We start from the raw sequence: 24,665 nt of genomic DNA on the forward strand, positions 1-24,665 counted from the left end.
TTATAACTGAGGGCTCTGGGGGTCAAAATGTCAGGGTTCAGATGTACGTCTGTCTTGTTCTTTGGGCAAGTGAAGTGCCTCATATTCTCCATCTGCAATATGGGGATAGCAGGCACTGTTGAATAGGGTTGTTATAATGATTAAATGATGAAATTTATATTGTGTGCGAAGCAATGCCCAGAACAAAGGAAGCATTCAACAGATTGGTAGCTACTGTATATAGTGACCAGCTGGAGAAAAATCAAATTCAGTAGAAAACATTAGGGCTGGTAATACACATTTTTGTTGGTCATAAAATATTGGAGCTGTAAAGTATTTTATTTTTACAAATTTTTTTTGGTTAAATTTATTATTTATTGAGAAAGAGAGAGAGAATAAATGAATCCGAAGCAGGCTCTGCACCAACAGTCCAGAGCCCTATCAGGGGCTCAAACCCACGAAACATGAGGTCATGACCTGAGCTGAAACCAAGAGTCGGATGCCCAGCCCACTGAGCCACCCACGCACCCCAACCCCTATTGTTTTATACATGATGTGTAGAAGAGGTAATTAAAACTTGGAAAATAGATAAAACCCATGAGGAAGAATGTAGGATTAAAAAATAGGACTAAGAATTTAATCTAGGATTATTACTAAATTTGACGTGGGGCAACGGGTTTTCCACCTCTGGTAATTAACGAAGGAGGTGGTGCTGTGATATCTGCAGTGATGGTAAAACGGCTGTAGGCAGTGGTTGTTAAATTATCCATCAGGTTTTCTATGCCGCTGCCTCTCCCCCTGTCCTCACCAACCCCCCCCCTCACCGAATTCACAGAGGCTGGGCCCCTCTCTATCTTGGGTGAGGAGGAAGCTTCATTAATCTAAGGTTCTCAAAGTGCTTTCTCTGGACCAGCAGTATTATCACTACCTAGGAATTTGTTGGAGATGTAAATTCTGGAACCCCACATCAGAAACTGGGGGTGGGGCCCAACAGTATGTGTTTAGAGAGTCCTGCAGGCTCAAAGTTTGACTTATTAGGGCTTCCAACTCTGGTAAGATAATATAAAGGAATCAAAATTTTAGAATGGGGATGATTTTGAACTGAGGCATATGCCACATCTGAAGGGACCGTCTACTGTTTAGCTAATAGTCATTGAGACACTTACAGACCCAGCATTGGCACACATCATCTTGTCTTCGGGTGTAATAGATTTTAAAGTGTTGGCAACAAACTGAAAAATTTTGATCCCCTTATGGGCAAATAAAACCAACTCCCAACGATGTGACCTAAGTTGTGATCTTTTATGTAGGAGTTTAAAAAACATTGTTGTAAGTAAAGCTTGCTTCATAGCACAGATTATTATCTTAGGTTGAATTTCTAGATGAGGAAATTTATTTTGGTCTTGGGATAGGGACAATTTTAGTTTTTGGTAAGAGTTATATTATCCAGAATTGAACAGCTGTTTTGTCAATAATGTTTTCCTGAAACCTAGCAGATATTAGATTAAATTTTTAAAGACTTTGAATTTTGATAGGGAAAAAAAGGCATCCTTTAACTTTTTAATTTTTTTTTTTTTTTAAGTTTATTTAGAGAGAGAGGGAATCCCAGGCAGGCTCCACACTGTCAGTGCAGAGCCTGCCATGGGACTCGAACATATAAACCATGAGATCAGAGCCAGAGCCAAAATCAAGAGTTGGATGACTGAGCCATTCAGGTGCCCCCTCCCCCTTTAAATTTTTAATTGCTTTGATTTAGTAATGTAGTTTAACCCTTGCTTTGTATTTATTGGCCATTTATATTTTTCATATAAACAAATCTGAAATCATTTGCTTATATCTTTTTGAATTGACTCGTAAGTGCAAATTGTTTTTCCTAGCTTTTTATTTGTCTTTTAATTTGTATGGTTTTTGAATTGCAGAAGTTTTAAATTTGTCTACTAAAATCCATCCATCTTTGTCAAATTCCCTCAAAAAAATTTTGCTGGGATTTTAATTGGAATTAGATGGAATCTGTCATAACCCCCCCTGAAGATTTTTGGCTGTCTTCAAGCATGTACATGGTTATATGCACAGGAACCACTGTGTATTTAGGATACACCTTTTCTCAGCTCCACCCACCAGTATTCATTCACTTGAAACATTTATTGAATGCTCACATGTGAGGAGACTATTAAACTTGTGGAGCTACATTAGTAAATAAAACATACAAGAATTCCTGCCCTCTTGGAACTTTTGCTAGGGGAGCAGAGGCAGTAAACACATATGTCAGGTGGTGAGTACTGTGGAAAACAAAACAGGGTTGGGGGAGGGTAGTGGTGACAGCAGCAGCTCTACTAATTTGTGTCAGTCAAAAAAGGCTTCTTTGATAAGGTGACCTCAAGTAAATAAGGCAGTGTCTAGGATATCTGGGCTAGCTGGAGAAAAGGTGTTCCAAATCAAATCAGTTTAAATCAGAAAATGAGAGGAGATGTGAACTAGCCAGGAACTTTATAGGAACTGTGGCTTTTTTTACTCTGGGTTCCATGGGAAGGGCCTGAGCCAAAGGAGTGACAGGTAGGTCTGAGGAAGAAGGACTCCTCAGGAGGTTGATGCCATTTCCAGGTGGGAGGTGATCACTTGGTTGAAGTGATCAGGAATGGTCTGAGATTAGATGTACAGTTGACCCTGAGACAACATGGATTTGAACTGTATAGGTCTACTTATATCCAGATTTTTAAAAAATAAATATAATATAATACTATAAATGTATTTTATTTTTCTTAATAACATTTTCTTCTGGCTTTATTGTAAGAATACAGTATACAGTACATATTAGATACAAAATATGTGTTAACTGACTATGTTAATGGCAAGGTTTCAGGTCCGCTGTAGGCTATTAGTAATTAAGTTTTGGGATAGTCACAAGGTATACATGGATGTGTTCTGCTCAGGGTTAGCTCACCTTATGCCCATGTTCAAAGGCTAACTGTATTTTGAAGGTAGAACCAAAAGAGTTTCTGGTAGACTAAATTGTGAGAAAGAGAGGAGTAAGTTTTTAAGCTTGAGGACCTGGAGGAAGACTATTTTGTTATGATTTTAGGGTGTGTGTGTGTGTGTGTGTGTGTGTATGCACATGTGCTCATGCTTACAAAGGAAGGGAAGACCATTAGAAACAGTTTTGGAAGGATGTAAGAATTTTAGTTGGGCACATTTATTTTGTACCTCTTGTAACCTCTTTTTTTTTTTTTTTTTTTTTTTTTCCTCTTGAGATTTTAAGATAGCCCATGACATTGCCTAGGAGGAAAGGCCTTTGCAAAGGTCCTGGTGTTTTCAAGTAAACAACTTAATGGATTCCTCTCAGTGTTGACCTGGTTGCTTTAAATTGCTATTTCCAGCTTCATATATGTTACTGAGTAGAGTCTCTAGCCAACTTGCTGATATTGACGGTGTTCAGATGTGCTAGCCTGAGAAAGGATCTTCTGTCTGATTATATCACATTGCCTTTCCATTATGAGTAGTGTTGCTTCCTGGATAACCCAATGCAGTCTGTGGTCCTTTCCTTGCTAGAAACAGTGAGTACCACTTCCCCATCATTTTATCAGCTTCAGCCATCTTCTCATTGCCAGCTGAACATCTTTGGATATCAAATACAGTTTTCTACCTGCTTTTGTCTAACTTTCATTTCATTATTTGAAATTTAATGAAGGACAGAAATGAGGGGTTTTGTTTGGTTTTGTTTTTAAGTTTGCTGAAGGGGTTGGCCAGTAGATCCCCATACTATCTTTGGTTACTGAAAATTTTGTATGTGATTCAGTGGTTGAAAATGGAAATCTGTCTTTCCTTATGTGTCCCTACTTTTTTTTTTTTTTTTTTTTTTGCCTTAATGCTGCTTCTCAGAAGTTTTGATTATTGGGTATTTCTCTGGGTACTCAAAGATTAATCAGCATTCTTAGTTTCTTGCTCTGTGAAACTGTAACATTCTTATTTTCATGAGTATCTAAAGGGAAATTGGTGGAGGGTATATTGGATTTCAATATCTGCTGCCTTAAACTAGAAAAGGCATTTTTCTTAATGGTAATGTGGATACTCCTGCCCCTAACCCCCATTCTATCATAGCATGTCCTCCTATTTTATATACTCCTGTGTATATGTGTGTGTTTCTTTTTTTCTTATTTTATCATTTATTTTTTGAGAGACAAAGAGCGAGAGAGCATGAGTGAGGAGGGGCAAAGAGAGAGGGAGACACAGAATCCAAAACAGGCTCCAGGCTCTGAGCTGTCAGCACAGAGCCCGACGCAGGGATCGAGCTCACGAACTGTGAGATCATGACCTGAGCTGAAGTCAGACGCTTAACCAACAGAGCCACCCAGGTGCCCGTGTATTTATTTCTTTCTAATTTAGACCTCTGGGCTCATGACACTGTTACTGGTCCACATATGGCTTTATTTCAAAAGCAATACACACCTGTGACGCTACTGTCCAGCTCAGTGACTGCTGATACCAAGAACTTATCTGTAAGTAAGATCCACCCCCATTTTCAATCCTAAGTTATCATTTTCCTTTTTTTCTTTTTTTAGTTGCATCATATATCTGTGTTTGCCTAAAACAATTACAAGGAAGAAAACAAACCGCATTTCTGTCCCTCCAACAAGATTCTAAGGCAATGGTAAAACATGTACACACGGCTTTTAAAGTTTCTCCAGGGATCTCTAGGTTACTCTTGCTTAGCCTTAAACTTTACAAAAGAGAGTATACTGTAAGTTGTCTTATGGGACTTGGATTTTCAACATTATGTCACTAAAATTCATCTGTGCTATTTCATTAACTTGTAGTTCGTTTTCATTGCTCCGCTGAGCAAATATACCCTAATTTATCCAATCTCCTCTTGGTGTGTGTTTGGGTTTTCCCTTGAGTTATTTTATAAATAATGTTCAGTGCCCTTATTTTGAAAAAGCTTCCTGGTATATGTGTGCTGAAGGTTTTTGGGTTTTGTTTTTGGTAGGTATATAGAAGTACTGGGATTACTGGGTGGTAAAGTGTGCCCATGTTCAACTTTATTGGATAATGGCTATTTCTGTTATTTTTGCTGCTTAATAAGCCACTTCAAACTAAATGGCAAGGTTTATCATATTGTCATAGATTCAGTGGGTCAGAATTCAGGAAACCGTTGGAATCGCTTGTTTCTGTTTCAGGATGTCACGGGCTTAGCTGGAGAAGATTCAAAGGCTGGTGGTCAACTAGAGGGTCACTTCCAAGATGGCATCTTCACTCATGTGTGACGCCTTGTTAGGGAAGCCTAGAGTGCTTTGCTCAGCTGGGACCCACTGGCCAAATGCACCTGCATAACAGCCTCAGGGTTATCGGACTTCTTACATGGCATCTCTGTGTTTTAGCAAACAAGGGCAGAATCAGTCTGTTCATTTATAACCTGGCCTGGGAAGTCCCCTAGCATCACTTTCACCATTTTTTATTGGTAAGCAGTTATAGGCCCTCTCACATTCAAGGGGGAGAGAGAGAACCCTACCTCTCAATGGAAGAAGTGTCAAAGAATTTGCAGCTATCTCTTAAAGCTGTTACGGTACTTTTTTTTTTTTCAAAGTTGGATGTTTTAAAACCTGTTTACAGTTTTAAAAATGTAATTTAAATATTCTAGCATTATTGTTGATTATCAAGATTGTTTGCCATTAAAAAAATATTTTAGAGGCTTATAGACCTGTTTTTGTTCTCTGTATAAAGTAATTCCTGAGGGTGGGTGCTTGGGTGGCTCGGTTGGTTAAGCATTTGACTCTCGATTTCAGCTCAGGTCGGGATCTCATGGTTTGCAAGTTCAAGTCCCTCATCTGGCTCCACGCTGACATAGCGGAGCCTGCCTGGGATCCTCTCTCTCTCTCCCTCTTCTCTACCACCCCCTTGCTTGCGCACTCTAATAAAGAAACTTCAAAAAATTTGTGGATACCAAGTCTTGAAAGAAAATGATGGAACTTGTACTCACCATTAGAAAAGTTTTTGAACTCTCTTGGAGAATAGAAGTTGGAGGACTGTTAATGAAGACTTTAATGGGAAAGTTGATATTGCACTGTGAAAGGGAGTCACTGATAGAGGCTGAACAGAGGAGTCACACAGTGAAAGTGAATTGAGTTCTGTATCTTCCTGAACTACCTTGAATGTTTAGTGCCTTAATAGGAAAAATTCTAATAGTTTAATGGGTTATTCGACTTTATCAGCATTTCCTTTGAGGAATACCATAGCCCCCCGCTTACCCACAGTTTCACTTCCTGAGGTCCGGAAGCAGATTGATACTCCTGACATATCACCAGAAGGTCAATAATAGGCTAATGCTGCATCATTTACTTTATTTCATCTAATCATATAGGCATTTTATCATCTCACATCGCAAGAAGTGTGAGTACAGTACAGTATTTTGAGAGAAAGAAGGTGACCACATTCACATAACTTATTACAGTATATGGTTGTAATTGTTCTATTTTATTATTGGTTATTGTTGTTAATCTCTTATTGTACCAGATTTATAAATTAAACCTTGTTATAGGTACATACTTACAGGGAAAACATAGTGCATATAGGGCTCAGTACTATCTGAAGTTTCAGGCATCCTCTGGAGGTCTTGGAACATATCCGCCATAAATAATGGGGGACTACTAGATGTGTAACTGGGCTATTCCTCACAGAATCTAAATTACTAAATGTTTAATTTTTGTGTGGTACAAAGTCCTTCCTCTCAGTTGAAAGTTGGGTCTTGTTTTCTACCATAAGTCTTGGCAGATCAGTTGTCTTATCTGTGAAAGACTTGGTTCCTGGGGTTCTTTTCTTTTCTTCTTTGGTTCTGTAATGAGTAATATGAATTCTAAAACTAATCAGAAAATGTGAAGTGAACCAGACTGTTTCTGTTCTACTTTTCAACCCTGGAGGCTCTTTCCTTGCTGCATCACACTGGTGATAGCCTGATGAATAACCCACTTTCCAGCACTTTTATAGCGTTTGCCTGGTGTCTATGAACAGCTTAAGCATTTTATGGCCATCCTGTATGATAACCCTACTTGATCCCTGGGGAAACGTTAAAAGTTGTATGTGCATGTTTGGCAATTGCCATAGCATTTCTGCTTACCCTATCTGTTGGTGCCCTTAAAGATATTTGGATTGCTTGAAGACACTTTTTGGTGGGAGTGGGAATGTCCTACAAATAAACTTTCTCATTTGTAATGTCCTGGTGAAGTTTTTGTCTTTATTTTGAAATCACATATAGTTGTCTGAAAAGCTATATATGCCTGTGCCATCATGTAATACACCTCTAAAATCACCTTCATCTCTAAAATGTATATTTTCCCTAGGATTTCTGTTTAGCTTTCATGAGCTGTACAATTGGTGGCTGGGGTGGAAGGGTTGATCTAGAACTGTTGACTGTTCTCTACAGCTTTATACTTTTTCTTCTTTTGCAATAGGGAAGAAAGAGCAACTGCAAACTTTTTCTGTTCTTTAAAATAATTCTGTTTGCCTTATTTAAAAAAAAAACAGCTAAGTATTGTAAAAAGAAATGTTGGAGCAAACTTAATTGTGATGTTTAGTAAAAAATTCTAATGAGATCAACCTCTTTCTATCTGGACAGATCTTTAGAGCGTGTCTAATTTTAAAAGGAAAGACCATAAAAGAAAAATTGTTCTAAAGTTTTATCCAGACTGAATCTTCAAAGTGATGTAATTTATTTATTTTTTTTCTTCCCTGTAGCTAGTTATCTACTCACGAAGTTGTCAGCTGTCAGTCAAGAGTCTAATAACTTAACCGGGCATTGTTTTCATTTTGTTATCTAGTTTAAAAATGGTTTGCCATTCTTTTTTCCTTTTAAGCATTCATATCAAGAATTATTGAATTGGTATATTAGAGACATTTTGTCTTGATTACAAGATTGTAATAAATGTTAACACGTGGTCATCACTAAACTGGGGAAGCATTATTATAAACTATCAAAAATGTAATATTCCTATGGAAAACTTGAGAGTGGCATGCTTAGTGTTAGTTCTGCAAGTTAGGAAATTAGTATCTTTATTCCTTCTTTAGAATTCATATGTAAGAATAAGATTTTTTATTTTTTTTATTTATTTATTTATTTATTTTTGATACCTAATGAGTCTGGTTTAGATAGATGTTCTAGTTTTAGGTGATGGGTTACTTAGGATCTGTTTAAGCTAATAATGGATTCAGGGTTCTTAACAGTAAAATTTGATAAATACATAGTTCCTAGTGCAGGAACTCTTTAGGATAAAGATAAGTAGCTTCATAAAAGCTAACTAAAGAGACAAAGGTTACTTTGACACACCAGTTATTTTGGTTTGTTATTAATTAGTAGGCACCTTGTTTGCAGGACGTGCAAACATGCCTTAAACTGGGAACAAACTGTTGAGTCTTGTGTTTGTAATGTGACACTTAGGAGCAAAGATGAAGTAGAATTTTAGAGCTAGAAGGACCTGAAAGATCAATTTTGCGATTGAGGAGACTTGAGGGCCATGCAAGTATGGAATAGACTGGGGGCTTGACTTCCTTCAACGGTGGAATTCTTTATTAGTTCAGTATAGATGTTGCCGTTTGGAATGGTCATTGTGTGTTTTCCTATTATTCATGTGGCTCCTGCTTGTTTCTAAGAATAGATCATTCATCTTAATTTTATGTATTTTTATTAGGAAGGAAATGTCAGAGAAGGTGGTACTGATCAAGTAGTCTTATTTTTGAGTCAGTAAAATAATTATTAAATTTTTATCTTATTTTTTTTATTTTTTAATATTTATTTTTTTAATTTACATCCAAGTTAGCATATAGTGCAGCAATGATTTCAGGAGTAGATTCCTTAATGCTCCTTACCCATATAGCCCTTCCCCCCTCCCACAACCCCTCCAGTAATCCTCTGTTTGTTCTCCATATTTAAGAGTCTGTTTTGTTTTTGTCCCCCTCCCTGTTTTTATATTATTTTTGCTTCCCTCCCCTTGTGGTTGTTAAATTTTTGAGAGATGACATTTGAGTCCTAGTTACCAGTGCCAATTAGTTAAAGAAGCCAAAATAATTTTTAAAATCAGAATGTAAGTTTTTTAAATGTTAACAAACATGTTAATAAACATATTTTTGATAAATAAAAATAAACATATTTCTGTCTCTACAGAGCATGAGTGGGGGAGAGGTAGAGAGAGAGGGAGACACAGAATCCGAAGCAGGCTCCAGGCTCCGAGCTGTCCGCACAGACCCCGACATGGGGCTCACACTCATAAACCGTGAGATCATGACCTGAGCCAGAGTTGGATGCTTAATTGACTGAGCCATCCAGGCACCCCAAATCAGAATGTAATTAAAAAAAAATTTTTTTTAATGTTTATTTATTTTTGAAAAAGAGAGTGTGAGCAGGTAGGGGGTGGTGCGGGGAGACACAGACTCCAAAGCAGGCTCCAGGCTCTGAGCTGTCAGCAGAGAGCCTAATGTGGGGCTCAAACTCACAAATTGTGAGATCATGATCTGAGCCGAAGTCAGATGCTTAACCGACTGAGCCACGTAGGTGCCCCCAGAATGTAATTTTAAGCTCATGTTGGCATGCCAAACTCTTCTGAGCATCTTTTTCTGATAACTTGCTTTAAGAGCTTGACTGACAGGAAATTGATTTTTGACTCACTCTGTTAGGACCCATTTTGGTTTCATTTTGACCATTTAAAAAATTGAGATGCTTAGAGATAATCTCTGAGGTTTCTTTTGGTTTTAAATTTTTTGGCACTTTGAGAGAGAGATTTAGATTTAGACTTGGCATCATAACTTCATCAAAATCAGAGTCTGTATGAGTCATAACTAAGGGAAAGAATTTTGTTAAAGAGCCTTTTCTTAGTGAATTAAGCACACTCCCCCTTTTTGACATCATTTCTGAAAAAGTTAATTTGGCAATGATACTCTCTTAAGTTTATACTATCCCAGCTGTTAAGAATAGGAACTCTGGGCCTGGGTGCCTAAGTCGTGTCCTGGCTCTTCAGAGTCTTTTTTTTTTTTTTTTTTTTTTTAAGTTTATTTGTTTTTGAGAGTGAGAGAGAAGGAAACTGTGAGAGAGGGGCAGAGAGGTGGTGGGGACAGAGGATCCAAAGAGGGCTCTGTGCAGACAGCAGACAACCCAATGTGGGGCTCAAACTCACAAACCCCAGGAGATCATGACCTGAGCTAAAGTTGGACACTTAACCAACTGAGAAGCTCTTCAGATTCTTAGCAGTATGAGCTTGGACAAATTACTTCCACCTTTTTGCATTAATTTCCTTAAATTCCTCATTGTATAGTGGGGTGATGATAATACCTATTTGAGAGAATCTTTAAATTACATGAATTAATATATGTGATATGCAGTGTTTTGTACATAGTACCATATTTGTGATTTTTATAATTTCTGTTACTTAAGAAGAAATAGTAAAATGAAGTAAACCGTAAGAGCTCCTTATTATGTGATCATTGCTTTTTCTCAGACCAGTTGAAAATCAGAGACTCTAACATAACTATATTGCCATTATTCTAGGAGCACAAAGATTTTTCCTGTGTGCGTAGGTTTATTTTGTTTTTGTGAGTATTGCAAGAACAGGTTCTTAATGAGTTAAGATGAACAGTTACTGTGGTTACTTGTCAGTGATCCTGAATTGGTGGTGAGTGTATCATCACTTTTTTTTCCAGCGAGGGACCACTACAGGATAATCTGTCTGTGAATCTCTTTCCCTCATCATCTTCCAGTCCTCCATATGCAGAAGATACTTGGTGACACGTTCCTGTTTCTCAAGTGTGTTTAAGGACTACACATTGGCAAAAACAAATGTTTGTCATCAGATAGAAGGGCATAGAGCATCTTGTGGTAGCTTAGTCAGTCAGCCAGGCCTGGTAGTCAGAACTTAGGAAGGGCAGCAGCATCTACCATTTCTTGAGCACTTACTGTATGCCCGTGCATTGTGCTCATTAATACTGCTTACTGATATCTCTCAATTATTAAGACAGTGAAAGTGTCTTTCTCTGTGCTTTCAGTCATTCTTTTTTTTTCTTAAATGTTTTTATTTATTTTTGAGGGGGCAGGGAGGGGCAGAGAGAGAGGGAGACACAGAATCTGAAACAGGCTTCCCGTTCTGAGCTGTCAGCAGAGCCTTGACGCCGGGCTCGAACCCATGAACCGCAAGATCATGACCTAAGCTGAAGTTGGATGCTTAATCGACTGAGCGACCCAGGCACCCCATGTGCCTTTAATCATTCTTTACTGCAAGTTGGTTTGATCTCTGAGGGCTGACTAGGTCATTAAAGATTAATTCTTCAGGGTTTGAAGGTGGCGTGGGGTGGGCAGGGAGTAGATTTATATACTATGTGGTAAAGAAGAACCTGACAAAATAATTTTCAAGTCTTGTGGAAGAATGTTCACAATGAAGGAAACTTAGAAATAGAATATTTTATGTATGTCCTACAGTTCATGATGCTAACTCGTTAGGAAACAGTTTGAAAGAGTGTGGGAACTGAAATGTGAGAAGTTGGTTTTCCTTGTCAAAGCATCTAGAAGATTTATAATCCCCTCAGTAAGCATCCGTTCAAGTGGTGTACGGTTGGTGTTAATATGGATCAGATACCTCGCTGGCAGTTTTCATTTTGTGATACTTTGTCACCCATTTCGGTCAGGAGAGGACAGAGTTATGTCCCAGGCTGTGGAGATCAGTTGGCACCAAATGAGAAAGTAGGTTAGCTTCACTCAAGGATTACTTTGGTTTTTATGTATCATAAGGAAAAGTTAGGACCACAGTTCTAACCTGTCTCCTCCCCTCTTTACCTTCCTGTTTTCCTCCTTCCTTTCTACACGTATTGGACTACCAACTCCGTGCCAGGCGTTGTTCAAGACACCAGGGATGTGATAGTAAACAAAAGTCCTTACTCTTCCAGAAGGGGTTCTAGTGGGGGGAAACAAATAAGTAAGATAGATAATGAAAATATTTTACAGGAGGAGGGATGAAAAGGAGAGAGAATTACGTGTTTGGGGAAGGGTGAACGCTTGCAGTTTTAAGATAGGGCAATAAAGGAAAGTCTTCATGGAAGTGACTTGTGAGGAAAAGACCTGAAGAAAGTGAGGATGTCTGCTTGGGGATGGCAATTAAAAGGCCCTGTGGTTGATAGCTAACCTGGCAAGTTCAGTGAACAGTAGTAAAAGCAGTGACTACGTGGAATGAGCCAGGAGAGTAGGAGATGACGCCAGTGAGCTAGCAGGGAGGGGTGGTAGTAGGTGGTGCATGACCATTTGGGGCCATACAGGTCATTGTAAGGACTTGGGAGTTTTTAGTGGTTTTGGTTTTTGGTCTTTGGTCATTTTGACAGATGGGAAGCAACAAGAATTGATTTTGGGGAGAGGAGTGGCGTCTTCTAGCTTACCTTTTGTACAACAACGTTCTGGCTGCTATATTAACACTGAATAGATGAATTTGGTCAAGGGTGAGAGCCAGACCAATTGGCAATAATCTAGGCTGTTTGGACCAAAGTAGTGATGGTGAGGTGACAAAAAAGTATTGGCGAATACTGGATATATTTTGAAGATAGTTCCAGTAAAATTTGCTGATGGACTGGATATGTGTGTGTTGGGGGAAGGAGGAGGTGTCTGTGAGAGAGATAAGACGGGGTAAGGGGTTTGAAGTCAAGGATAACACCAAAGTTTTTCACCTAGACACATCAATCCAATTGAAGCAGGTTTGGAAAGGTATAAAGGATGGGGAAGAAGGAGTATCAGTTTTGAATAGTAAGATTGAGATGCTTCTTAGACATTCAGGTGCTGGTGTTGAGTTGGCAGGTGTATACAGGAATCTGGAATTCAGGGGAGCAGTCCTGGCTAGCGGTAAGAATTTGAGAGTTAGAAATGTAGACAATACTTAAAGCTATGATATTTGATAAGATCCCCTAGGAGCTGAGTGTAGAAAGATTTAGAGTTGTGGGCAGTTGGAGTCTTAAAAAGAATTGAAAAAGGCAAGAGAAAAATCAGGTTAATATGATGTCTTGAAAGACAAATGAAGAAAATATTTTGATGAGTGATCACCTGTGTTAGATGCTGCTGATAGTTTGGGTGATAAGGACTGAGAATTGGATTTAGGACAGTGGAGGTCATTGGTGACCTTGAATAGCAGTTTCAGTGCAGTTAGTGGGGGTGAGAACTTGGATTTAAGAGAGAATGGGAGGAGAGAGATTAGACATAATGAGTCTTTGTTGTAAAAAGTAAAGAGAGAAGTGTAATAATGTTTTCCCCTGGCCTCGTATTGTTTGCTGACCTCCTGATCCTTCCCCTTTTCTGTTGCTGCAGAGCTTGCCTGATACGGGTGGGGGTGGGGGTGGGGTGGTGGGGGTGGTATTCCTATTCCATACAGAGGAGTGATGAGCCTTTCTGGGCCACTTTTGTTGCTAGGCTGGAAGTTAGGAAATTCTAGGCCAGGGTTACCTTTGATTGAATGGGAGTTTTTAGATGCGATGTCACACTCTTGTTCTAGTCTTGAAGTCCCTAACCAGTTCCTCTTCCTTTTTCCACTTTTCAGAGCTTTTCGAAAATTTGGTTGCCTCTTGTGTTATTTCCAGGGCTTCTAGCTGTGTTTTTTGCAGGGATGTGCTGGAAGAAGAGTCCACACCATCTCTCCTGGACCAGAAGTTCTTCTATTTTAAGAACCATACACTAACAAATGGATTTTTGATTCAACTTCATGTTCTTCAAGATGAATCCTTTCATTTCTGAACCTCAGTAGGTCTGAGTTATGTTTCTGAAAGTATGGTCTTGAACATTTCTTGCCTGAGAACGATCCAAGGGGCTTCTTTTCATGCAAGTCCCTGGGACTCATTTTAACTCTCCGATAGTTCTTATACACACTGAAGTTGGAACATCATTCCTGGACATTGAGCACTGATAGGAATGTTGGCTCTTTCATATTTCCATACCTGGCTCAGTGATTATAGCTAGCTAGCTAAATGGTAGGGCCAGGATTTGGAATTTAGCATTTGCTAACTCCATACACTATATTCTTTCTAACAAGCTCTATTTTGTTATTAAAGTGAGGATTAAAAACATTTCCCTATAGGAGTTCTGTTATTATATAGTTACTCTGTGAGGCTGAATCCATAGATTTTCATTGTTTTAGAGATAATCAGAAGCAAACTGTCCCCCATGGAATAAGAAGTGCCTGTCATCCTCCACTTTAACTCCCAGGGCTGGGGTATTGGGAAATGCTGAAGATAGGATTGTTTCCCTTTCAGTCTTTATTGTGATATTTACGAGAAGTTTCTAAGTCCCCTGCTGCTTACAATAAGTACTTTTAAGTTGTAAGATTCGCTCCTTGTCAGTCTCCTGCTTAGGTGAGTGAGCTAGATCAAAAAATAGCTACTCTTAATACTTTAATTTATGGGCTCTTGAACAAGTGGGATTATTTAACTGTTTAGGAATATTCTAACCTCAGTTTGATTTTTGAAAGGCTCTAAAATGGAATCCACTCTAAAACAGTAGACTCCATAGGCAGAAAAGTAGACAGAAAATTGATTGGTTCACTCTGGAGTAGCCACTCTGGGGTAGCAGTTTTTGAATAACTGAGAGTCTTTCAGTATTAACTTTGTCATTTTGCTTTATTCTTGAAACACAACAGAGTCCCATTTTCTGAAAAAGACACCGTCACTAGGCCAGTGTTTTGTTCTGAATCTTCACGCTCAGATTCTGTCTAGTCCTACAGCCAGCCAAGAGGAACTATAAGCCACTTCCATCCTTCTTTGTCATGCTCTTTCTCCATTGGAATACTTCAGTGTGGGGCGCCTGGGTGGCTTGGTCGGTTAAGCGTCCGACTTCGGCTCAGGTCATGATCTCACGGTCCGTGAGTTCGAGCCCCGCGTCGGGCTCTGTGCTGACAGCTCAGAGCCTGGAGCCCGTTTCGGATTCTGTGTCTCCCTCTCTCTCTGCCCCTCCCCTGTTCATGCTCTGTCTCTCTCTGTCCCAAAAATAAATAAACGTTAAAAAAAAAAAAAAATTAAAAAAAAAAAAAGGAATACTTGAGTGTGACAAAGGCATGCTGGGTCTTTCAAGCTTCAGTTAGGTGAGGTTTTTTGTGGTTTTTGTTTTGTTTTGTTTTGTTTTTTACAGTTTGAAAATTAAGCAGGACAAGCCATTGCCTGAATAAGTCTCATATGTTTTAGATTTCCTGGAAGTTCTTATTTGTAAACTACATGTATGCAGACAGATAATCATTGAAAATTGATCTACAGTTAAAACCACATGGTAGGTAGTGCCGATAAAGAGGCATGGATAATCTAGTTGAAGGCCGATCAAGGTCTTCATGACATAACTTGGAAATACAGAACACATAAATAACAAAAGAAGAGGGTCACACTAAGCTTGAAGAATACAAAGTAATCAATTCCAGGCTAAAGTTTGCCAGGAAAGATGTCCCCAGAGGAAGGTGAGTTTTAGACATAAAAGATGCACCTGGATATTATCAGGTTGGAGACTTAATTGAATGTGACAAACAGATTGATCTGAGTGCTGCTAGGGGCTCTGCTGAAGAATTGTTACATTTTTTGTTTTTACTGTGCATGGCAGAATTATGTATTATGTGTATGTTACCATGATTAATAAAAAGCCTGAGAAATGGGCATTGAGAAGAGTTTGGAGTACTTAAATCTCTAAAGGTTGGGTGTGTTTTAGCACACCTCAGTCTTAAACATGTAAAAACGAAATGTTCAAAAGCACCAATAATTTGATCTGTACTAAATAAACACTAAATAACAAACTTAAAGTAGTTTAAAGATTGAGTTTATAAAGTTCAAAAGTGTGGGCTTTGTGACAAGGATAACAATCAGTAAAATCTACTTTTTGTCCCTTAAAAGGACAGATAGTTCTGTTTTTTCTACAAATAAATTGCAAGGAGAAAAAGAAGAAATCTGTTCCAAATTTGAGACGCATTAACCAAATGCAGTGTGGATCTTACTTGTCTTTGATTTGGACAAACCAATTGAGACAGTACAGGATATTTGACATTAAGGAGTTCCTGTTTTTCGAATTGTGAAAGTTTATAGCATATTATACTACAAATATATGATACATGGTATGGTATTATGTGTGTATGTATATATAGTGTAGTATATAGTATACTATATTTTAAGTGAATTTACCTTTTAGAGCTACATGTGGAAATATACACAGGTGTAATGATCTGATAGTGGGGAATACTTGAGAATTAATGGAGATGAGGGATAAATGTTATAGATGAGATAGGATTGGCCAAAAGTTAATAATTCTTGAAGTTAGTTGATGGTTATGTGGGAATTCATTATCCATTAGCTTGTATTTGAAATTTTTCATTTAAAAACAGTCCAAGATAAATGTAAGCACATAGGACAAGACCAAGACTGCTTAATACTGTTTCATAAAATTAACATAGATTACAGAGTTTTGTGGATCTGGCCCCACCTACCCATAACCAGTGTCAGCAACTCCAGTGATTTCTTCCCCTTGTTCACTGTCTAAGCTCCAGCTGCACAATCTTGTATACATGTTGTTTCTTGTTAAGACACACCACAGCCCCCAGTATCTTCTACACCTCCCCACATTCCCCTCACCACCCCTGAGACCTTTTGTCCACAGTAAGTTTGCCTGTCCAAGTCCTCATTTATTCTTTGGAGCTTAGGTTAAATGTTTATAACACAGAGACGTCTTCTAGATCTGATGTCATAGTTATAATCTCTTAACATTTTGCATGATTATCTGTTTATTAATATTTGTCTTGCCCATTAAACTCTAAGCTTAATGAGCCACAGTTCTTGTTTGTTATTACTGTATCCCCAGCACCTAGTACAATCCCTGGCAGTAAATAATAGGTGCTTAAATATTTATCAAATGGCATTGGGAGGAGGAGGAAGAGTTTGTGATCGTTGATAGTTTGGCTGAAATAATTCGCCAAAATACACAAATCTCCTTTCAGTTCAGAGGTAATCTGGTTTAGGCCGTAGGACAAAAGGGTCAAGTGTAAGTGTTCAACCCCCAGAGTCTTTATCAGGATGAATTGGCAGTTTAGAATTGGTCTGGTACATTTATTTCCTATTACTACCACAGACCTCTCTAGAAAACTGTAATAACCAGTTAGAATGACAGATACAAACCGTTTCTTAGCCCATTCTCCTCTAAGTTTTTTATTTTACAGCTAAAATATGAAAGATATTTGATGGTAGACTCCTCCCCTCCCTCTGTACTTTATTTCCTCCATCTCTGTATATTTGGGCAGAGGCTAATGTCATTGAAGTTGTCGCTGAATACAGTGGTCTGTTCTAATGAACTACAGTTGAACCTTGAAACAACATGTGTTTGAACTGGGAGGGCCCACTGTACGTGGATTTTTTTTCTATAAATACAGTACTATAAATGTATTTTCTCTTCCTTATGGTTTTCTTAATATTGTCTCTAGCTTCATTGGAAGAATACAGTATATAATACACATAACATGCAAAATATCTATTAACTGACTGTTGTTATCGGTGAGGCTTCCGGTCATTAGAAGGCAGTTAGTTAGTTAGTTAGTTAAGTTTTGGCATCCCTAACTCCGTGTTGTTATTCAAGGGAAACTGCACTTTAGTTTTGCTGTGTAGAGTGGAGCTTCCTTTGGATGACTCTGAAGCCAAACACTCAAATTCAGAATTCTGCTAACTGAAAACCTCTATTTCCTATATTTGTCTGCCTCTTTGAGATTTCCTTATTTCTCTTTTCCCTTCTTTTGTATCTTTTACGAGACAGAGTTGAAATTCAAAGTTATGTTTATTTAATCTTTTCTAATACACACATTGTACCTTGCAGTTAGGATTTTATCATTTTATGAATGCCACATTCCTGTGAGGCAGATGTTGCAGTTATTTCCAGAGGCCAGTTTTCATGTTTAGGTTCACATAAAGTAAATAAAAGTGAGAACTTGCTTTTAACCTGTGTTCCTGGTCTTTCCCCTGTTGGTTTCATACTGCTTTTGAACTAGGTAGTGAATCATTGTATATACATTTTTTAAATATGGCTCTCAATAATGTCAAGATTTTCTATTCTTGTGATCCTGACTCTTGCCCTGGATACTGTGAATCTAGCAACTGTATATTCTGTGTGTTCAGTGATAATCTAAATTTTACTTTATTCGTTTTATAAGTCATCTAAAGAACCTGGAGATTCAGAATCTAGGTGTCTTAGATTTTCTTGCATTCTTGGAAATAGCACATAACTGTATGAAATAATTTAGGTGCCAGTTTTTGAACATAGTACTATGTGGCTTGCTGTGGGCAGTCATTTTTACTTATAATTTGTTACTAGACCTTTTTTTTATATAGGTGAAAGAACTGGAAATAGAAATGAAATAGAATCAAAGATGGGATTACAGGTCTTTCTAGCATGTTCATGATTATTTAATGAAAAAAAAATTTTTTAATTCTGGATCAGGGAAAAGTATCACCCACCAGCATTGTTCTACTGGATTTACACATTTTCCGTCTTTGTCTAGAAAGAAGCGATTTCGTTTAAGACTGTACTAAGTCAAGTATGACATGATTCAGTGCCTAGCTTTAGTGTTACTTTTAGATAAGTCAGCTTTTGATTTAGTTTATTTTTGAGAAAAAGGAGGTATCTACCACTGCAGTTGCTCTGCTATCTGTGGCAGTGCTGTAGGCATTGAAGATAGGGTTTATCAAATAGAAAGAGTTATATTAGTAACCTCTTTTGTCAAACTCATTGACAGTAAGTTAGCAGCGGGTATGGTAAGGGGCATAGTATTGCAAATTCTTAACTTTTCTCTGTTAGCTGAAATTGCATTCCTTAATTTTTTTTTTTTTTTTTTTTTTTTTTTTTTAAGCAAAGTTAGTAACCACCTCTGAGTTGATTCAGATCATTACCTCTTCTGGTGCAATGGGAGAGGTTTTTTTCAGTGACACCTTTTGAGGATTCAATGTATAATTCCTAATTTGTAGTAAAAATAGGAGGAGCTTGGTTGCCACATTTAAGAGAGGTTAAGTCTCCTTACATAAAAGTCCCTGTGTTGATCTGTTTCTCCTCTTCTAATGAAACATTTCCATTAAAATCACCATTCAAGATGATTTTTAAAAAATTAAAAACAAAAGTCACTTTTTTGTTTTCCATATTGGCCAACATGTAAGCTGAACCCTAAATTTTCAAGTGCTTTCCCATTGTGTAGTTTCAAAGTGTTTATAAATAAAAGAGCTTTTTTAGAGGAAATGACTTTTTGTTCAAGTAAGTACCATAAATATTCTATACTCTTGGATCCTATTAAACATCCTAAATTCTGGATATGTGGTAATATTCTTCTAACCCACTAAAAAGAACCATTAAAGTATAAATTCACATAGCTAAAAAAGAAATCTATACAGCATGTATAGTTTTATACAAATAAATACTGGTACATAGCTGGCAACATTAAATATATTATTCATGTGGTATTACCAAAGGAAATATTGGTACTGTATCTTCCTGCATTTATGTAACCAAAAATCAATCCAGAGTGTAAAATTTTAATAGATTTTTTTATACAGCACATGGCGACAAAGTAAATTTACCATAAAATGCTCATAAAAGCAAGTGGCAAAATATGAGTTAAAATGAATTCCCACTCAGATAGTAGCCTGGTATTTACAGACTGATATTTTGATATAAACTGGAGTAAAGCACACAGCAGAATAATAGATTGGGAGGCGTTTTAGGGGGCACCTGGGTGGCTCAGTTGGTTGAGCGTCCAACTCTTGATATAGGCTCAGGTTGTGATCTCACAGTTTTTGGATCAAGCCCCATATCAGGCTCTGCTGAGCATGGAGCCTGCTTGGAATATTCATTCTCTCCCTCTCCCTCTCCCTCTCCCTCTCCCTCCCCCTCTCCCCCTCTCCCCCTCTCCCCCTCTCTCCCTCTCTCCCTCTCTCCCTCTCTCCCTCTCCCCCTCTCCCCCTCTCCCCCCCCCCACTCCTCCCCCACTCGCTCTCCCTGCTTAAATAAACATTAAATTAAAAAAATTCCAGTGTCCTGAACAGATAACACAGTTAAAACAATTATTTCACTAATTGTTAGCACAGAATAAGCAACAAGAAAGAATTGAAAGACTCCTCTGTTTTGGAATCCATATCTTTTTATTCATCATTTGTAAGGACTACAGTAAAAACCAGTTCATTGAATAATTATCACTCTGCAACCTTAGTTATGTACTCTTCTTTGAAGTTTGTATGACTGATACTAAATCGATGCCTCTTGTTTTTAATCTGTAAGTTATGAGAGTAATAAATTTACATTTCGAATATTGGGAAATCCACCTCTACCTCTGGTAAACTGAGATTCTGTGGCATGTTGTGTCTGAAACGGGGGGGAAAAAAGATGTGAAGATCTTACTCTTGCAATAATGTTTTATGTTCTCTATCACTGGAGTGTGGTAACGTCTTCATAGCTACCTCTGACTCATTAACTGTGTACCTCTCTCACCTTTGCTAACAGTTTAGCTTTTGCCCATATTGCTGGTATTTTATTTTATTTTATTTCATTTTATTTTATTTCATTTTATTTTATTTTATTTTATTTTATGTTCTCTTATTTTTAAAGTTTATTTATTTTTGAGAGAGAGACAGAGCATGAGTGGGGGAGGGGCAGATAGAGGGAGACACAGAATCAGAAGCAGGCTCCAGGCTCTGAGCTGTCAGGAAAGAGCCCGACGCAGGGCTGGAACTCACAGACCGCAAGATCATGACCTGAGCCGAAGTCGGAAGCTTAACCAGTTGAGCCACCCAGGCTCCCCTATTGCTGGTATTTTAAACACAAGATACTTTTTGGACATTTGGGGTAAGGTTTTCCATTTTTCATTAATTATGTTATAATACTGTGACAACTTCCTATTGAAAATCACTTCCAGTTCTAAACTGTCATATGACAAGTGTATTTGTAGAATGAAACCTGTTCATAATTTGGGAATTTCAGTATTCCCTTAATGCTGCCTATCTTTAATTTATTAGCCAATTTCCAAAAAATCTTACTAGGAGACTCAGTTTATTATTGATATTTAGGAAAATACCTATATAGCAGGTTTGTTAGTTTTGACCTTAGGAAAATTTAGAAGGGCTATTCCTTAATATCAAAAAAAAATAGTACTTATTCATCAAAGTTCTTATGAACTGAAATGTTTTAAGTAATTTTCTTTTCCTTTTATATTCTCAGGCTTTCAAACAGATTTAAAAGTGTTTGGGTTTATTATCTCTCCTCCCCGCCCCGCCTTGACATCAGACAAGAAAGAAAAAAAAAAAGAAATCTTTTGGTTAAGATGTATCTAAATTCAGAGATAACAAATAGGTTTCATCTTTTCTGCCAATTTAGAGTGCTTGGTGTCCTGGAGCACTGTCTCTCTTAGCGTTATGAGCTAAGTTCAGGATCATTGGGAGAGACTGCCAGGATTCTTTGTCCACCAAGAGTGACTAAGGAGGAAGTGCTGTAAATTTGCCAAGAAGTCATTCTTTCTTTTGCTTTAACTTTCAACATTAGGGTTTTGTTTTGGCTAGCCACTGTCAGTTAAAATAAATTTGTGAATAAACTGGCATTAAGTGGGTGTTGTGTTAGTTTTATTAATCACTTTTTGTCTTTGAATTGCTGTCTTTTACAATATTTGACTCCCCTTACACTTTGTTTTCTTGAAAGCTTAAGATTTGAAAAGAAGCCACAAGAACTGTACGGTTCCTTACACGTAAGAGTGATGGAAGAAATGAGGTTTGAGGGGAGTTTATTTAGGAAAAGTAGTGTATGACTTACATTAGGAGTAGTAGCTGAGGAGGTTTTTGGAGTAGCCCAGTGGTGATATGGTACATGGGCATTTGGTGCTGTGGTAGCTTCAGGAATGAATGATTTGTAAAACCAAGAGATTTTGCCGGATAGGAAGGGGGTGAACCTTGTAGAGGAGTGAGAGTTCGAAAGTGGCTCTGCAGGTTAACTAGCCTTGCCTCTTAGAAAAGGGAGGACATTTTTATAGTTCAGGAATGATCCTCAAGTGGTTATACTTTACCTCTTGAGGTTCTTTCCTGAACTTGAGCTAGAATTAGACCTGCAGCCAACATTAATCCAGATAATTATACTTTTTAAAAAAGTATCTTTACATCATATACTGATTCCGTCAATATTAGGTACTATAAAATACCTTCTTTCTGAAAGAGAAATAATTGGATAATACTTTATGACAGTGATTGGCCTGAGTGGCTTATTTTGGACCATATAAAATAAAAGTTAGTAAAATACCATTGCTGTCCTTGGTCTTAATTATAATGGTGTAATTAAGAACTCGTTTCTGGGGCACCTAGGTGGCTCGGTTAAGCATCTGACTTCGGCTCAGGTCATGATCTCGCGGTTTGTGAGTTCAAGCCCCGCATCAGACTGTCTGCTGTCAACACAGAGCCTGCTTCAGATCCTCTGTCCCTTTCTTCCTCTGTCCCTCCCCTGTGTGCTCGCTCTCTCTCTCAGAAAGAAATAGACATTAAAAAATAATAATAAAAAATAAAAGAATTAACTCATTTCTAACCCTACCATGGTTAGATGTATTCTTTTATTATTGACATTGTACTGTTTTTTTACCCCATTAGTAGACTTTGTGAAAGTTCACTTAATAGCCACTTAAAATTTTTAGTAATGAGTATGTATATCCTGACTGGAGGTGGGGCTATGGTCAGTGACTGCTGCTTTGTTGAAAAAGAATTTTGTGGAAGATTATTAAATATTTTGATTACAGAATATACCAGGTGCCATATACCTGCTTTAATATTTAAGGAATGTTAAAATGTTGTCATTTCTATCAGACTTTTTGTTTTTATTTTTATTGTGTTTTTTAAGTTTTTTATGTCTTAAAGTAATCTCTGCATCCAATATGGGGCTTGAACTCATTACACCAAGATCAAGAATGGCATGCTCTTCCAAGTGAGTCAGCCAGGTGTCCCAGACTTTTGTTTTTATTTTATTATTATTTTAAATGTTTATTTATTTGGGGGCTGGAGGACGAGAGAGAGAGAGAGAGAGAGAGAGAGAGAGAGAGAATCCCAAGCAGGTTCCATGCCCAGCACAGAGGCCATTGTGGGGCTCGATCTCACCACCGTGAGATAATGACCTGAGCAGAAATCAAGAGTTGGACACTTAACCAACTGAGCCACCCAGGTACGGGTACCCCTTGACTTTTTTATTTTTTAATTTTTTTAAATGTTTATGGGGAGGGGGGGGGACGCTGTGCAGAGAGAGAGACACAGAATCCAAAGCAGGCTCCAGCCTCTATGCTACCAGCACAGAGCCCAATGTGGGGCTCGAACCCACAAACCGAGAGATCATGACCTGAACCAAAGTCAGGCACTTAACTGACTGAGGCACCCCTGTTTTTAAAGAAGAATCAATTATTACATTATAGGTCAAGCTAAAATCTGACTTCTCCATTCCCCTTCTCAGGACCCTAATCCTCAATTGTTGAGTGTCAGTTCTATGCATGTTTTTATACTTACTGTTTATGTATTGGCAACAGTTCTTATTTTATGTTTATTCTTTTCTAGTTTTCTTACAGTTTTTCCATTCCATATTGTTGAGATTTAGTCATGTTGATAGATACAATAATAATAAAAATAAACAGTATTCCATTAAATTCTTTTACTGTTCTAAAGATCTTTTGTGTATGGCATTAGCATTTGTTGGTGTTGTGAATAGTGCTTTTTAAAAAAAATGAATATTTTCTACATGTCGGCACATAGCAGCACTTCAAGTTTTTGTATGATGATCTGAACAGTTTTAATTGTTACATTCTAAGAATTCTTAGCTTTAATAATATGCGGTGTCTTTTGGATTTGCTGTGTAGATAATCTTTATTGTTTATATGTCTTATGTTAAAGTAGAAAATACTTCGCCGTCTCCTGAGAAATCTGAGAATATTTCTCTTCTCTGAAATTTATGCAGGATCAGGATACTAGAAGACAGTTTCAACTAGTTAATTTGGGAAATATCTATATGTGAAGTGCCCTCCATGTGTGTCTTCACACACACACACACAGTCTTGGTTTTTCTTGGTACTAGAGTCAGTTGGTATACGGGCCTTTAGATGTTAAAACCCTCCCCGTCCCATTTGCTGTAAATCTTACTGTTACTTTTGGATTTCACTCAGTTTCTTTCCTTTTAGGAGGCGCAGGTCAGAGTGGAGATGGGCTGCAGACCGAGCAGCTATTGTCAGCCGCTGGAACTGGCTTCAGGCTCATGTTTCTGACTTGGAATATCGAATTCGGCAGCAAACAGATATTTATAAGCAGATACGTGCTAATAAGGTAAGAGATAAATGTCTGGTCTTTTTCAGACCAGTTAAAAACTACCATTATCCCTTTTTTCCCATCCCTCAATAACTCTTAGCTGTGTCAAAGAGCATGGTTTAATGTGATCTGCTGTAGTGGTTTAATTTGTTTAAGGGCCTGATGTTGTTTAGTATAGCGCAGACAACACTGTTAGTTAATGTTAAATTGAACATGTGTTTGGAACAAAACAGTTCCTATATTTGGGCTAATAGGAAACATAAGAAAAAGACTATATAATGTAAGCCATTGATGTAACTCATATTTGTTATATTTATGGAAAAGCGATGATGACCTAGGATTTCATCTTGGTTTTTTCCTTTGATGCACTTCTGTTTTACCACTAAGCT

The 24,665-nt window shown here is 37.8% G+C and overlaps 1 protein-coding gene across 4 annotated transcripts in view; it reads left to right on the forward strand.

The window, feature by feature from the left end:
• The window catches only part of KANSL1 (KAT8 regulatory NSL complex subunit 1), a 177,849-nt gene that overhangs the window by 101,200 nt on the left and 51,984 nt on the right, over positions 1 to 24,665 (forward strand). For all 4 annotated transcript variants that reach the window (XM_058705954.1, XM_058705957.1, XM_058705956.1 and 1 more), the window contains exon 3: positions 24,153 to 24,294. In XM_058705954.1, coding sequence (XP_058561937.1) covers positions 24,153 to 24,294 — 142 coding nt within the window. The remainder of the gene's footprint in view (positions 1 to 24,152; positions 24,295 to 24,665) is intronic.

Source organism: Neofelis nebulosa, chromosome 16, assembly GCF_028018385.1.
Source record: "Neofelis nebulosa isolate mNeoNeb1 chromosome 16, mNeoNeb1.pri, whole genome shotgun sequence".
NCBI classification, from domain to species: Eukaryota; Metazoa; Chordata; class Mammalia; order Carnivora; family Felidae; genus Neofelis; species Neofelis nebulosa.